General features: G+C 44.3%; 1 protein-coding gene across 3 annotated transcripts in view; it reads right to left on the bottom strand.

The window, feature by feature from the left end:
* Positions 1–16,434, bottom strand: part of GALK2 (galactokinase 2) — a 172,797-nt gene that overhangs the window by 105,418 nt on the left and 50,945 nt on the right. For all 3 annotated transcript variants that reach the window (XM_069983250.1, XM_069983259.1, XM_069983267.1), the window contains one exon: positions 9,918–10,008. In XM_069983250.1, the coding sequence (XP_069839351.1) occupies positions 9,918–10,008 (91 nt within the window). The remainder of the gene's footprint in view (positions 1–9,917; positions 10,009–16,434) is intronic.

The raw sequence follows: 16,434 nt of genomic DNA, 5'->3' as shown, positions 1-16,434 counted from the left end.
GCATCAGAACTAAGCGGCACTAAAGATCATCCAGCCGGTTTCCTACAGTGTGTGAACATAGCCTCACACTGTACTGTAGAGATGAGATACTAGACAGCCAATCACTGCATGCACTTCATCAATACTGGGGTGTTTCCAGTAAAATGGGCACTTTTGTTAATCAATCATGTACTTATTTACATGTGCCGCAGATCTGGACTGGTCTGTAGCATTGTATGTAAAATGTGGTCTCAAATCACGATGGCCCAAATAGGAACAATGAATGTTGAAAATATTGTATCCTGAGGCCATTGTAAATTGAGGGACCACTGTATTAACAGAGAAAGAATAAAAGAAAAAGACTGAGATCTTTCCTCTTTTTAAATCCATTCCTGGCTTTGGCTTCAATTTTTTTTTTTTTTAAAGGTTCTGCAGTGTTTTTCTAACACTGATTTCTGGGTAATGCCTCACTGTACCTATGTAAGGCGCCATATTGTCACCTAGAATCATTTCTCTACGTGACAAATTTACCCCATGTAAAAATTAAGCCGGAACCCATGGATTCCAAGCTAGGACACAGTTACATAAAGAATAGAGACGAGCGAACCTGGAGCATGCTCGAGTCGATCCGAACCCGAACTTTCGGCATTTGATTAGCAATGGCTGCTGAAGTTGGATAAAGCCCTAAGGCTATGTGGAAAACATGGATATAGTCATTGGCTGTATCCATGCTTTCCAGACAACCTTAGAGCTTTATCCATGTTTAGCAGCCCCAGCTAATCAAATACCGAACGTTCGGGTTCGGGTGGACTCGAACCCGAACCCGGTTCGCTCATCCCTAATAAAGAAGCCATAGAGTGATTAATAATGTTTATCTGCTTACTTAAAGGGATAGTGCAGCGGTAAAGAATTATTGACAGAATAACACACATTACAAAGTTATACAACTTTGTAATGTATGTTATGTCTGTGAATGGCCCCCTTCTCCGTGTCCCACCACCCCCACCCGTGTACCCGGAAGTGTGGTGCGCTATACATACCTGTCACATGCCGACTCGTCTCCGATCTTCAGTCTGCGATGTCGTCTTCGGACGGCCGGGCCGAATCCCTCCGGGCGTCCTGAGTGCCGGCCGCCCTCTTCAGCGTCATCAGATGCTCAGCCGCGATTGGCTGAGCACACTGAACATCGCAGACTGAAGATCGGAGACGAGTCGGCACGTGACAGGTATGTATAGCGCACCACACTTCCGGGTACACGGGTGGGGGTGGTGGGACACGGGGAAGGGGGCCATTCACAGACATAACATACATTACAAAGTTGTATAACTTTGTAATGTGTGTTATTCTGTCAATAATTCTTTACCGCCGCACTACCCCTTAAACAAGAGTGACAATGTGGTTAGTGCCTATAATGCAGTACTGTAGCACTTTGGTACTATGCACCAGCTTCATTCTACTAGATGCTAGAACAGCCCCTACAGGAATGCCATTTGAAGTTCCATGCTATTTTCAGAAAGAGGTCTAATGTTACAGCTTATGTTAATGCCATGCTTTGGCTTGGGAGTTCAGCTCTACTGTCCCTGATATCTCAAACATTGCAGGATAAAGCCCACCTGCTTCATGTGTGTTATCTTAAAACCTCAGTATCCAGTATACAACAGCTGATCCCCTTAAGCCGTGTTTGTGTTAAACAGGCAATCGTGCTTACTCGGCAGCTTTTTTAGTTTGGTTTGAGGTGGTTATTTTCTTTTATAAAGCAGAGCTTTAGATTCACAAAACAATCTCAGAGCAAACAGAAATAAAGCAGAAATGTTTTTTGCTATTAACCTTGCAGTTCCTACTTTTATAAACACATTAACAGTCATTTACTAACTGCAAAATATACAGATACACAGCACCAGGGCAGTTTCTAGGTCATTTTGGCAACAGGGCGAATCTTGATAAAAGTGCGTCCCTCATGGCTAGAGGGGAGTGATTAAATCCGACTACCTTCCAACAGCCCACCACCCAGATGACTACTTTAACATTAACATACGGCGCACTTTACAAGTTTTACGGTTTCACTTTGCAGGGACGGAAGATATAGGGATGTGGGAAGTGTGCAGAGTGATTTATCAGCACATCTCCCTAGCTTAATAGGCATTTTTAATGTGATTGGCTCTCTTTAAACATACTATAAAATCACAGCACATTACTGTGATAGATACTGTATCTACCAACTTCCCAGTCTTGTCTTTTAAAATGCTCCCGGTGCCTGTGTTAGGGTAATAATCTGAAGCAGCCGAGTCAATGAAAGTGTCTGTGCCCTAGGCCTGTGATGCCTCTACACTCTTCCTCCCTTCCCTCATTGTCAATAAAGGAGTAGTGAGCCAAAAAAGGTTCTCCCCCATTCCCTCCCCACATGAAAAGTTATATAGATTCATAATATTGATTGGTAGCCAATTGAAGCTCCTTACCCTACTTTCCTTGGTCCCGCTAGCCACTGGAAGCGGCTTAATTCCGGGTTCGGGCAGAACCATCTTAGAGCCCCGGGTGCCATCTTGGGTCGGGACGTAGGGCTGACTACGTCACAATCAGGGGCGTTCCTTGGGAATTCCTCTGAGCTCCCGGGCACTCCCTCCCTGCCTTGGCATGCCTCCCTTACCTTCCTCAGCTCTGCTATTGGTTACCCTGCTGCTCTATCTACAGCAATTCCACTACTATTAGAACTGCAAGTCCCAGGACACCCGATGGCCATACACTGGACTGACATGTGTACGGCCATCGGGTCCGCTGGGACTTGCAGTTAAAATAGTACTGATATTGCTTTACATAGTGCGGCAGGGTAAAGCAGGTCATACACTGGACTGAGCGGAAGCGAACGAAGGCGAGTGAGGCATCCCATTGACACTTTGAGCAGGGCTGTGGAGTTGGAGTCCTGGAGTCAAAGTAAGAGCTAGTTGTGGCTGGAGTCGTCAAAAATGTACCGACTCCAGCTTTAAAAAAATCATTAAAAAATTTACAATTGAGTTTTGATATGAATTTTATAAGTTTTCTTTATCAATATATTTTATGAGCAACATTCTAATAGGACACTGGCTCTATTACATAAGGGTGATCAGGGGAAAAGTTGTCATTCACTATTTGGCAGTTTGTTTCTGAGCGGGAAGAGTCCATTGTGTGGGGGGAGATCTGTGCTGGTCTCTTCCTGGATGCTGGATGACTATATATGAGCAGCAGTGAAATATGAAGATATCCTGTGTAATATAGAGGAGGAGAAGACATAAGTAGTGTAGCTGTAACCTCTGTCCTCAATGTGGTGTTTTCTCTCTGGGAGAAGATTGTTTGTTTTTCTTCAGTGTTCTATGGCTGCAGCTGTGTGTGTGTGTTATGGCTGCAGCAGGCTGTGTGTATGTGTGCTATGGCTGCAGCAGGCTGTGTGTGCGCTATGGCTGCATCAGGCTGTGTGTGTGTGTGTGTGTGTGTGTGTGTGTGTGTGTGTGTGTATGCTATGGCTGCACCATTCTGTGTGTATGTGTGCTATGGCTGCAGCAGGCTGTGTGCGCGCTTTGGCGTGCCCCCTCTATACCACTATGTGTGACCCCTCTATATCACTATGGCTGAAATCTATATCACAGGTATCTGGCATTGTTAGCAGTGTTACTTAGTGTATGGTGAATATTAGTTAGAAACATAGAAGATTGTCAGCAAGGAAAGACCACCTGCTCCATTTAGTTTAGTTCTGAGTAGTTCAGGACATGGAGGCAGGAGACTGGCTGCATCCACTGCACACACAGGCGAAGCTGCTTTATATCTTTCCTTATTCCCTCAGAAGTCGCCCCATGATCATGTAGGACATTAGGGAGAAGCTTCTGAGCCAGTGTGATAAATAACTCCCCTGGTATATGACTGGCCATTTACGAAGGAGCAGGAGTCAGAGTCGGTCCTGATAAAATTCAGGAGTCAGAGTCGGAGCTGCGGCTTACCGACTCCACAGCCCTGACACTGAGGTAGACAGGATTGCCTCTGGTTTACTCAGTGTACTCATATGCTTACTGCTAATAATGTAAAAAAATATATATATTTTTTTTACATATTTTTTAATTACATTATAATATATTATAGAAATGTATTGTATTTTTTCTTATCTTTCTCTTGGCAAATTGGTAAGGAATTTTTAATAGAGACTTATTCTAAAGCTGCTTACATTTTGCATTCAGGAAACAAACGAACTAAAAATGAAAAGGTAAGATGAATTAGGGCAAGGATACACCATTTATCTTACCTAACAGCTACCTTACAGTGTCAGCATTTCTGAACATGAACAGCAGATCAAAGATTCCCTTTAACCCCTTGCCTCTAAAGCCTGTTTTGGCCTTAATGACCAGGCTCATTTTTCAAAATCTGACCTGTCTCACTATATGCGCTTATAGCTCAGTGATGCTTTAACGTATGCTAGCGATTCTGAGACTGTTTTTTCGTCACATATGGCACTTTATATTAGTGGCAAAATTTGGTCACTACTTTGTGTGTTTTTTTGTGAAAAACATCAAAATATCATTAAAAATTTGAAAATTTTGCATTTTATGAACTTCTGAAATTCTCTGCTTTTAAAAAAGGAAGTCATAGCACATAAATTAGTTACTAAGTCACATTACCAATATGTCCTCTTTATTCTGGCACAATTTCATAAACATATCTTACTTTTTTAGGGTGTTACTGGGCATAGAAATGTTATTATTATTATTGATTATCAAATTTTCATGAAATTTCCAAAACTGTTTTTTTTAGGGAACAGTTCTTTTTTTAAATGGATTTAGAAGGCTTGTATCCTGGAAACCCCCATAATTGACCCCATTTTAGAAAATAAACACCTTAAAGAATTAATCTAGGGGTATAATGAGCATTTTAACCCTACAGGGGCTGGAGGAAATTATTCATAATTAGGTTGTAAAAAAAAAAAATCGAAAATTTAAATTTTCCAATAATATATACTGTATGTTTAGATTAAAGTTTCTCATTTTCAAAAGGAACATGAGAAAAAAAAGTATGCCAAAATTTGTAACGTAGCATCTCCAGAGTACAACGGTACCCCATTTGTGGGCGTAAACCACTGTATGGGCGCACAGCGGGGCTTAAAAAGGAAGGGAGCGACAATTAGCTTTTTTAATGCAGATTTTGCTGAAGAAGTTTCTGAGCACCAGGTGCGTTTGCAGAGCCCCTGTAGTGTCAGCAGAATAGAATCCCGCCAAAAGTCACCCCATTTTCGAAAGTACACCCCTCAAAGAATTCATCTTTGGTTAGGATGAGCATTTTGACCCCACAGGTATTAGAGGAAAGTATTCAAAAGGAGACAGTAAAAATGAAAAACCCAAATTTTTCCAATAATATGTTCGTTTAGTTTGAAATTTCTCAATTTCACAAGGAACAAGAGAAAAAAAGTACCCCAAAATTTGTAACGCAGGTTCTCCTGAATACAACGGTACCCCATACGTGGGCATAAACCACTGTATGGGCACACAGCCGGGCTCAGAAGGAAGGGAGCGCCAATTAGCATTTTCAGTGCAGATTTTGCTGAAGAAGTTTCTGAGCGCCAGGTGCGTTTGCAGAACCCCTATAGTGCCAGTAGAATAGACTCCCCCCAAAAGTCACCCCATTTTGGAAAGTACACCCCTCAAAGAATTCATCTTGGGGTGTGATGAACATTTTGACCCCACAGGTATTAGAGGAAACTATTCAATATAAAACAGTAAAATTAAAAAACTAGAAAACTAGAATTTTTCCAATAATATGTTCGTTTAGTTTGAAATTTCTCAATTTGACTAGGAACAGGGGAGGAGCTGCATGCCAAAATCTGTAACGCAGGTTCTCCTGAGTAGAACGGTACCCCATATGTGGGTATAAACCACTATATGGGCACACAGCCGGGCTCAGAAGGGAAGGAGTGCCAATTAGCCTTTTTAAGTGCAGATTTTTCCGAAAAAGTTTCTGAGCGCCAGGTGCATTTGCAGAGCCCCTATAGTGCCAGCAGAATAGAACTCCCCCAAAATTCACCCCATTTAGGAAAGTACACCCCTCAAAGAATTCATCTTGGGGTGCGGTGAGCGGTTTGACCCCACAGGTATTAGAGGAAAGTATTCAAAATAAGACAGTAAAAATGAAAAACTCAAATTTTTCCAATAATATGTTCGTTTAGTTTAAAATTTCTCAATTTCACGAGGAAAGGGAGAGAAAACGTACCCCAAAATCTGTAACGCAGGTTCTCCTGAGTACAACGGTACCCCATATGTGGGTATAAACCACTGTACGGGCACACAGCAGGGCTCAGAAGGAAGGGAGCGCCAATTTGCTGGAGCAAAACCGCAGCTAGTAATAGTTATTATAATAGTGCAGTTACTAAAATACAATAAAAAAAATGAGATTACAGGTAATGTGGGGTGGTTACGAGCAACCTTGAGGTGGTTACGGGCAACGTGGGGTGGTTACGGGCAATCTAGGATTGGTACAGATAAACTGAAGTGCTTATAGGTAATCTGGGATGGATACATGTAATTTGAGTGGTTACAGCCAATCTGGAGAGGGTCACTGGCCAGAGGCAAGCGTGTGGTGGTCAGAGGCAAGCGTGCGGTGGTCAGAGGCAAGCGTGCGGTGGTCAGAGGCAAGCGTGCGGTGGTCAGAGGCAAGCGTGCGGTGGTCAGAGGCAAGCGTGCGGTGGTCAGAGGCAAGCGTGCGGTAGTTACGGGTAATCTGGGGGGTTACGGACAATCTGGAGGGGGTCACTGGCAATGTGCGGTGGTTACGGTCAAGGTGTGGTGGTTATGGGCAACGTGCAGTGGTTATAGGCAATGTGTGGTGGTTACATGTAATCTGGCGTGTTTACGGGCAACCTGTGGCGGTTACGGGCAAACTGGGGTGATTACGGACAATCTGCAGGGGGTCACTGGAAATTTGGGGTGGTTACGGTCAACATGCGTTGGTTACATTCAACGTGTGGTGGTTACGTGCAATCTGGGGCGGTTTACGGGCAACCTGGGGCAGATACGGGCAACCTGCGGTGGATACGGGTAATCTGGGAGTAAACCGCAATTATTACTATAATAAAAAGTGTGTTTTATTTTATTAGTATGTTTTTCACTTTTTCACATTTACACTTTTTCACTTGTGCTTTTTACACATTCATTTTCACTATATTACTATGATTACTGTGATATTTTCTATCACAGTAATCATAGTTTAGTGACAGAGACCAAATTGGTCTCTGTCACTTAAAATTTTCAGAGCTGACTGCTTCTGACGCGCATGCGCACATCAGAAGCAGTCAGGACGTCGAGGAGGATGGACCTCCCTGGATCAGGTAACGTATATGGGGAAGGGGGGGGTGACTTGGGGGGCGACTTACTGACACTTTTTATCCCCTGTCACCAATGATTTATGGTGACAGGAGATAAAAAGTTCCGGGCAGCACTGGGAACAGGCGATCAGCGGTATATAGTATATACCGCTGATCGCCTGCTCCAGGACCCCACAGGGGGGTCCCCGATCACTGCCCCATGCTCTCCGCTACCTCCGGTGGTGGAGAGCATGGGGCTTTGATTCATTTTTATTTCCATCGCTGTGAACAGACAGTCTGTTCACAGCAATGGGGGCGGCCATCTTGGATGTGATGGCCGCCCAGGGAGGGGGGTTAGTGATCGGCCACTAGGGGGGCTGATCTGGGATCTGATTTACACTTATTTCATCTCCCCCCACGGTGGGGGGAGATGAAATGTAGCGGCAGCGCCGGTAATGGCCGGTACCGTTGGATCACCGCTATAACGGTAATAGCGGCGATCCGCCGGTATCGGAGAGGGGACAGAACGGCCAGGGGGAGGAGGCAACATGCCACAGCCCCCTCCTGCGGTCCGATCGCCTCCCAAGCCAGAAATATCCCCATAGACGCTGCGGTCGCATTGACTGCGGCGTCTATGGGGTTAACTGTGTGACATAGCCTCCTCCTGCTGCCCGATCTCACATAGGGTCAGCGGGGGGAGGCAGGGAAAGCATGACGTTTGGGAAACGTCATGTTGCAGGAACTACCTGCTTTACATGACGTTTTCCAAACGTCATTTTGCGGCAAGGGGTTAAAGGGGTCATGTAAACTTTTGATATGTTGCTTCCCTGACACAAAACATAAACATGCTATTCTTACCTCTCCGTGCTCAACCGGTGTTCCCCTACAACATCTGTGTTCCGCGCATAAAGGGGTTGGCTACGTTATAGTAAAATAGGTCAGTATAAAGTATTAGTAAGTGTACTTGATGTATATACTGACAGCAGCTCCCTGTGTACATCATAGAGCTAAAATCAGACTCCCCTTCACCAGGCTGGGCTTACCAGCTCAGTTTTGTTTCAGTCCACAAAATGGCTGACATGGAGGAGCACGTGACCATGCCCTGTCCACTGTGTCCTCCATAGACATATACAGGCTCAGTGGTGGACACTGGGGGGCGGGGCATGGTCACATGCTCCTCCATGTAAGCAATCTTATGGACCTAAACACCACAGAGCAGGGCAGCCCAGCCTGGAGTAGGGGAGTCTGATATTCGCTCTGTGAGGTACACAGGGAGCTGCTATCAGTATATACAGTGAGTACACTTACTAATACTGTACACTGAGCAATTTTACTATAAAGTGGCCAACCCCTTTAACGATTTGAGACTGATTCAACTCGGCAGTGACAGTCCACTCAGCCAATCACCGACTGAGACGGGACAGTTCCATGGCCAGTCATTTGCTGAGAGGGCTGTCACTGCAGAGACGACTCTATTTCGAAAGTGGCAGCTGGATCATTAGAATCCAGGAGAAGTTCAGATCAGAAGAAGTCCAGTCAAATACTTTTTTGTTTTAAAGGCAGGGGCATGGGTGGGACATAATAACCAGTCCTTACTTACCTCTCCCCGTGCATGCCATCTGCTGCATGATAAGCCCCGGGACCCCCGCCAGAAGGCATTCTCCCCTGAGTTGTGATGACGTCCCGGATGATGGACTAGCCGCTCAGTCAATCAGTGACTGCAGCAACATCCTGCCCCAGTCACTGACTGGCTAAGCAGCCAATTGATCAACTGGGTTGTGATGTTGGCTCTGGTTGAGATCCCCTAGCCTGGCAGGAGTCCCGGAGCGGCGATCCAGCACCGAAGAGATGTGAGAGGTGACCTGAGATAAGTTTTTTATGTCCCATCCCCCTCAAAACGACTTGGCCACACTTCTCCTTTAAGCAGGGGGCCTAGAGGTGCTCATAGCATTTACTTATATGCCCAGAAACAGCGCTGGGGGGGCATGTAGGAGCTTATTTGAAGCTTTTAACAGCAATTTAATATCATTTTTCTCTCTATAAAATGGTGGTGATATTTCTCCAAAGCATATTATTAATGCAAGTGCTAATGGATCATATATTCTTAAAACTCCTTGCCAGAAAACAGGGCAGAATATACAGAACTCATATCACTGTGATAGATGGAGGCTGGTAGATGTCATCTTCAATCAGAGCAGTGTTATAGAGCTTTTTACCCCCTTTTGCAAAAATAAGCGTAGAATGTAAGGCCCATTTGCAAATTCTAAATGACCTCTGTTTTCCAGTTATTTAATCAGTGTATTTACTTATTAGGCATGATGTCATTTGTATTGTTGAATCATAGGATGCTGGCTGACAATTGCTTTTAATGAGTTTACCCTTGCACATGTCACAGATGGACTTGCAGAAGGTCTGCTCATTATTAAAGCAGGATGCCTCTACAGAACCAAGTTTACTAGGATGTCATTAACTCGTTCCATATTCACAGCAGTTACCAGGGTACATACAGTATGTCTGAATGGTTAGCTACCAAACAACAGTAGACATTTCTAATTATGAAATTCATTGTAGACCTCTCAACATAAATGGTTATAATCGATAATGCATTATTTATAATGCGATTATTTACCTGAATTCCTTTCAATCCACACAAAAAGTAACTGTGCCACAAAGGTTTTGTCTTATTAATCTCAATGTCATTAAGATCTAATGAAAAGTCCCTGTAAAGAAAAGAAAAAAAAAAGTTATAAAAATGGATTATTACATAGCTCTCTGCTGCCACATGCTGGTAAAATTGGGTATAACAGTCACAAAAAATAGAGCAAGATGACATTTATAAATTAAAGACACATAATGGTTAGGATAGAACACAGGCAGTCTTTCTGCGGTTTTCTAACTAAACGTTAGCTTTCTAAATTCGGTGGCAAAAAAAAAAATAAAGGGTTAGTCTTACTGGTAAGACATTTTCTCTGAAGTCTTCACGACGGCACCACAGGAGTTAACTGGTACCCTAGGGACAGGAAAAACACACACGAGAGGTTAAAAGCCCCTCCCCTTCCCACTCTCACTAGTGTAATTTTAACCATATCTGGCACCACGTGAGTGTAAATATCTACACATTATAGGGAGGGATGTTGGTGCCGTCGTGAAGACTTCGGAGAAAACGTCTTACCAGTAAGACTAACTCTTTTTTCTCTCCTCATCTTCACGACGGCACCACAGGTGAATACCAACCATTACCTTAGGGCGGGACCACAGCTTGAAGAACCTTTCTACCAAAGGCTAGATCCTCATTACGCTGAAGCTGTAGTCTATAATGTCTGGTAAATTTATGTGGATACTGCCCTGGTGGAATGAGCCTTTATTTGGAGAGGACAAGGTATCTTTTGGATGTTGTACGTCTCTTCTATTGATTCTTCATCCAACGGGATAAAACACTCTTTGAAACTTTCTTCCCTTTATTAGGACCATGAAATTGTATGAACAGGGACTGATCCTTCCTCCAGGCACTACAGGATTGTAGATAATGTATAATTGATCTTCTTACATCTAGAGAGTGAAATTTTTCCTCTAGTTCATTTTTTGGGGTTGCACAAGAGGAAGGAAGGATTATCTCTTGTGAGCGGTGGAATGACTACATGACTTTTGGTAGAAATTTTGGATCTGTTTTAAGCACAATACGATCTTCTTGAATAGAACAGTACGGTTCTTGAGTTGTAAGAGCTTGAATGTCTCCCACCCTTCAGGCTGAAACGATTGCCACCAGGAAAGCGGTTTTAAAGGAGATAAATCTTACATTAGCTTCCTCCATAGGTTCGAATGGGGGTCTGGATAGTCCTTCAAGGACAATGTTTAAGTCCCATGGAGGATGTAAGTCCCTAATAGTGGGATTTTGTCTAGTAGCGCTTCTTAAAAATTTCTTAATCCACCGATGTTCTGCGATATTATAATCATATATGGATGATAATGCTGCTACCTGGACCTTTAATGTGGCTGGTTTTAGACCTTTTCCTAACCCTGCTTGTAAAAAGTTTAGTTTTATGGAAAAATTTGGATCATCAGGAAAGGTATTTAATACTTCCGGGCACCATGAGGAAAAGACCTTCCAGACTTTAAGATATATTTTCGAGGTGACTGGTTTCCTGCTTTTTTGTAAGGTGGTAATCACTTCTTCTGAGAGACCTTTGCTCCTCAGCATTGTCCTCTCAGGATCCATGCTGGCATCTTTAATAAGAGTAGATCTGGATGGTGGAATGGACCCTGGTGTAGTAGGTCCGGTATTCTGGGAAGATGAACTGGAGGTTCCAGGGCCAGAGAAGAAGAAGCCCCAACCATGCTCTCCTGGGCCAGTAAGGAACTAGAAGAATAGTTGTCGTTCCTTCTGCTTGGATTTTCTGTAGGGTTTTCGGAACCCCCCAAATTTTCTATCCCCCTGAGATGTGTTGCTGAGATGGAAAGGACATTTTCCTCCGCCCAGGCGAATATCTTGTCTGATATTTGTCTCAATGAATTTAGTTTTGCACTTCCCTGATGTCTTAAGTGCACCACTGCTGTTACATTGTCTGAGAGGACATGAACGTGAGATTGCTTTAGTATACTCACTGCCTGTTGTAATGATATCCACACTGCCATGAGCTCTCTGAAATTGGAGGACCTTCCTGCAATTTCTATTGTCCATTTCCCCTGGAAGAGCTGAGAGTCTATTTGAGCCCACCAACTGGTCTGACTTGCGTCTGTAGACAGTATCTTCCTGGGTGCTGTATTCCAATGGACACCTTTCTCTAGATTGGACAGTATCAACCACCAGTCTAGGGAGCGTCGAACCTGGGGAGACAAAGAAAATTTTCTGTCTAGAGCAGACTTACTTTTGTTCCAGGTGGATAAGATCTGGCTCTGTAGTACTCTGGAGTGAGCTTGACTCCATGGGATTGCTGGAATACAGGCCGTCATGGATCCCAGGACGGACATCGCTTCTCTAATACAGCAGATAGATTTCGCCTTGAAGATTCTAATCTTTTGGGGTAAGGTTTGTCTTTTCTCTGTAGGGAGAAAGGACATTTGTCTATTGGAGTCTAGAAGAATCCCTAAGAATACCTTCTCTGTACCCGGAGTGAGATCTGATTTTTGCAGGTGGATTAGCCAGCCCAGTGATTTGAGAAGATCGGCCGTAGTTCCCAGATCCTGTAGAAGTTTCTGTGAGGACTCTGAAATAAGGAGCAGATCATCAAGATATGCAACAATACTTAGACCCTGAATATGGAGAAAAGAAGTTACTTCCCCCATAACAGCAGTAAAAATGCGGGGAGCAGAAGAGATTCCGAATGGAAGAGCTCTAAATTGGTAGTGTTGTACTTTACCGTCTATCCGTACTGCGAATCTCAGGAACCTTTGAGACTCTGGGTGTATTGGTATGTGGTAGTAGGCATCGGTTAGGTCTATAGAAGCCATCACTGCGCCTTTCTGTATTAGAGAAGTGGTGAACTTGATTGACTCCATTTTGAAGCGTTTGTACTTCACAAATTTGTTGACTGGTTTTAGGTTTATTATTAACCTGTAAGTTCCATTTGGTTTTGGAACCAAAAATAGACTTGAATAATGCCCTGCCCCCAGTTCAGTCACTGGGACGGGGATGACTACATTCGATGAAATCAGTTTCTTCACTGATCTCACTAGATGATCCTGTAGGACTGGAGAAGACTGACGAGAAATTAGAAACCTCCTGGGGGGAGAAGTAAAAAATTCTATTTTGTAACCCTGACTGACAATGTCCAATATCCAGGGATTATTCTTGACCAGGCTTCTCGGTACCTGGTCAATCTCCCCCCACCAGACCGGTGTCATTGTTTGTCCTGGGAGGATTTGGGGGTGTAAAAAATATTCTTTTATTTCCTCCTTTAGGGTAGCTCCAGCGACCCCCTTTACCTTTCCCCCTATAACTTTCCTGAGTTTTTGCGCGTTTATACTGCTGTTCTTTCTTTTTCTGCACCTTTACTTCTGGAAGCGCTTTGTTTTGTCTACTGATTTTTCTACAATCTTCTCAAGTACTGACCCGAACACATTTTTCCCTCCAAAGGGAATGCCACATAATTTAGATCGGGAGATACTATCTCCAGACCAATTTTTCATCCACAATGCCCTTCTAGTTGCATTAGTTAGGGCCCCATCTTTTGCAGCTACTCGTACTGAGTCTGCTGTGGAGTCCGACAAGAAAGCCGCAGCGTCCCTAAGAACAGGGAGAGAATCAATTATCTGTTCCCTCGACGTCTCTCTATTCCTTAGGTGTTCCTCCAACTGGTCTATCCATAAATACATTGCTCTAGCGACACAGGTTGCCGCAATATTATTTTGAGTTATGATTTCCTAAGAAGACTTTCAGCCTTCCGATCCATTGGATCCTTTAGTTGTGAGGAATCTTCAAATTGAAGTAGAGATTTTTTTGAGCGGCTTTTGCCACCTGAGCGTCTATTTTGGGTATTTCACCCCAATTTTCTAAATCCTCCTTCTTAAAGGGAAGACGCCTGGGTCTTGCCACTTGTCAGTGATGAGTGACTGCAAAGTCTCATGTACAGGGAAGGTCAGCTTCTCTTTAGCTTTGAGTCCCGCAAAAAATTTATCTTTGGCGGATAACTCCTCCTGTACTTCCTCTACTGCTAAAGTTTGAGGGACAGCACGTATTAGATTATCCGTGCGCTCAGAGGAAAAATAATACTTCCTTGTTTCAGAATGAGAAGGTTCACCATCCGAAATGATCTCTACGAGTCTGAAATCGGGCCAGACTCATATTCAGACTCTGATGATGCCTGTCTGCGTCTTTTTGGCCTGTCAGACTGTACAGATAAACTACCCTCTCCAAACCCTGATCCTGTAATTGATGGCAGAATTAATGGAGCAGCTGGAGATAGGAAGGTTGGAGGGGCAACTGAAGGGTTAACAGCATGTATAGTTGTCAAAGAAACTGCTGAATGTTCTTCAGTAGGTTCAATGGAAGCAGGAGTTGATTAAGGCTGAATAACCGGCTCCACTGGAGCAGAGGCATTAGGAGCAGGTAAAGACTCAGCTGCACGTGATGGTTTAATCTCATCTCTCATCATTTTCCTGATATCAGAAAGAAAGTTCTGTCCTTTTTTATAATATCATTTACACAGGCAGAACATATGTTCTTCCGCCACGAGGAAGAGAGTCTTGCATTGTAATTTATACATCTCCTCACAGTAGCAGATCTTGGTTTGTCTTTACTCTTTCCTTTCTCTTTTTCCTAAACAGAGCATAATAATAATATTATGAGGGTTTGTTTAGCTACTAGTATACACCATGTAAGGGTATAGAGAGAGACCTACAGTGGATGAATGATGCCTAACTGCATGCCATAGCCACCTGTTGCTTTGTCCCCCCCTTCTATGTGTGGCTGCCATAGTAGGCACACTTACCGCCGGCGGCGGCTGAGAGGGCTTGTCTGATGTGGTGGGAGAGGATCCTTCCATGATGCCGCTCAGACCTTAGACCAGCAGGATCGCTTAACCTCAGATCAGCAAGACTGCATAGACCCCAGACCAGCAACTGCTTAGACCTCAGATCAGCAAGACCGCTCAGACCTCAGACCAGCCAACACTGCTTTTTGAATCCGCCACGAGCGAACCGGAAGTGACGATACTTCCGCTGTGACGTCAGAGCGTCCCCTCACGCGAGGTCACGCTCTAGGCCTAACTTCCGGCTGCCGCGCGCGACTCCACCGGAAGTAGGCCGCACACGAGGGAGAGCAGCCCCGATGCACCGCCTGAACTCCATTGCGGCATCGGTCCCCCCACTTTCCCTCCCCGGATGGGTGTGTGAGGCACTACTGACGGGAGCATCCGTCACAGGAAGGGAAGGCGCAGGACGCCGGGCCTTCCCCCTACCTTGAATCTAGGATCCAGGCAGTCGCCCTTAGGAAGGAAGGAGGCGGACCTTGATCGATCCGCTGGCAGGTAGTTGTTATCTTCTTCTTTAGAGGGGATCTCCTCATCTTCACGATGGATCCCCACCTCTCGTGCCTGCCCTACTGGGACAGGAAAAACACTGGTGAAAGTGGGAAGGGGAGGGGCTTTTAACCTCTCGTGTGTGTTTTTCCTGTCCCTAGGGAACAAGTTAACTCCTGTGGTGCCGTCGTAAAGATGAGGAGAGAAAAATAAGGATTTTAGGTTAGCATATTTAGATTTTAACAATTTATTTTAACAATTGCAAAACAAAAACTATGAAATACAAAGACATTTCAATGACATAAAACACGGGTTTGAGCAGGGCTCAGCTGAGGAGGGGAAACTAAGGGATCCCCTGTTTTTTATCCTTTAACCACTTTACAGGATCTGGAGTCTACTGCATGAAAGCCCCATGTTACTGCCTTCTGAAGAGTATATATGTTAGCAATGAATCAAAATTCAATTGTCCCTTGGAGACCTGTGTGACCTTTAGCTCGACAGCGCTGTATCCAGACTTGCTGCACTCTTTATACTGTAGTTCAATTACAGACAACAAGTATGGCTGTTTTAAAAAACCCAACACCTCACCTTAAAGCTAATGGTGATGTGGCCACTATTGCATGATTGGTCACAAGATGTCACATGCCAGCTGTTTGTAATATGGTGATCCTTCAGTGTAGATTGGGACATCATCAACACAGTAATCTCATTATCTTAAGCAGGTACTACTGGAAGCCTAAGGGCCCGATCACACTGAGTGAAAAAGGTTGAATTCCACCTGCCTCAGTGTCACACAGTGTCTCTATGGGAGGACTCACACACCTCTGCTTCCGTTGCTCTGTGCTCAAAGAATTGACATGTCAATTCTTTAAGCGGAGGCGCGTGAGCCATCCCGTAGAGACACTGTGTGACACCGAGGCAGGCTGAACTCCGCCCGTTTTGCTCAGTGTGAACATACTGTAAATGAGACAGCAAAGCAGCAATTTATACACAGACAAGGCTCTGTATGCATCTTACCAGGGCCATATTTATCACTAGCCACCCGTGTTCCGGTGCCTAGGGCAGCACCTTGCAGGGGGGCAGCTGCTGTAATTGGACACAAAGTGAACTGCAGACAGTGCAGAAATGAGTTGTGTGTGTCCATCATGGCTGCCACCAAGAACATTTCTCAAATACTTAATACTAGAGGTT

Source organism: Dendropsophus ebraccatus, chromosome 1 (genome assembly GCF_027789765.1).
Source record: "Dendropsophus ebraccatus isolate aDenEbr1 chromosome 1, aDenEbr1.pat, whole genome shotgun sequence".
Lineage (NCBI taxonomy): Eukaryota > Metazoa > Chordata > Amphibia > Anura > Hylidae > Dendropsophus > Dendropsophus ebraccatus.
Note: the sequence above shows the minus strand (reverse complement) of the source record. Positions and strands in the feature narration are given on the sequence as shown.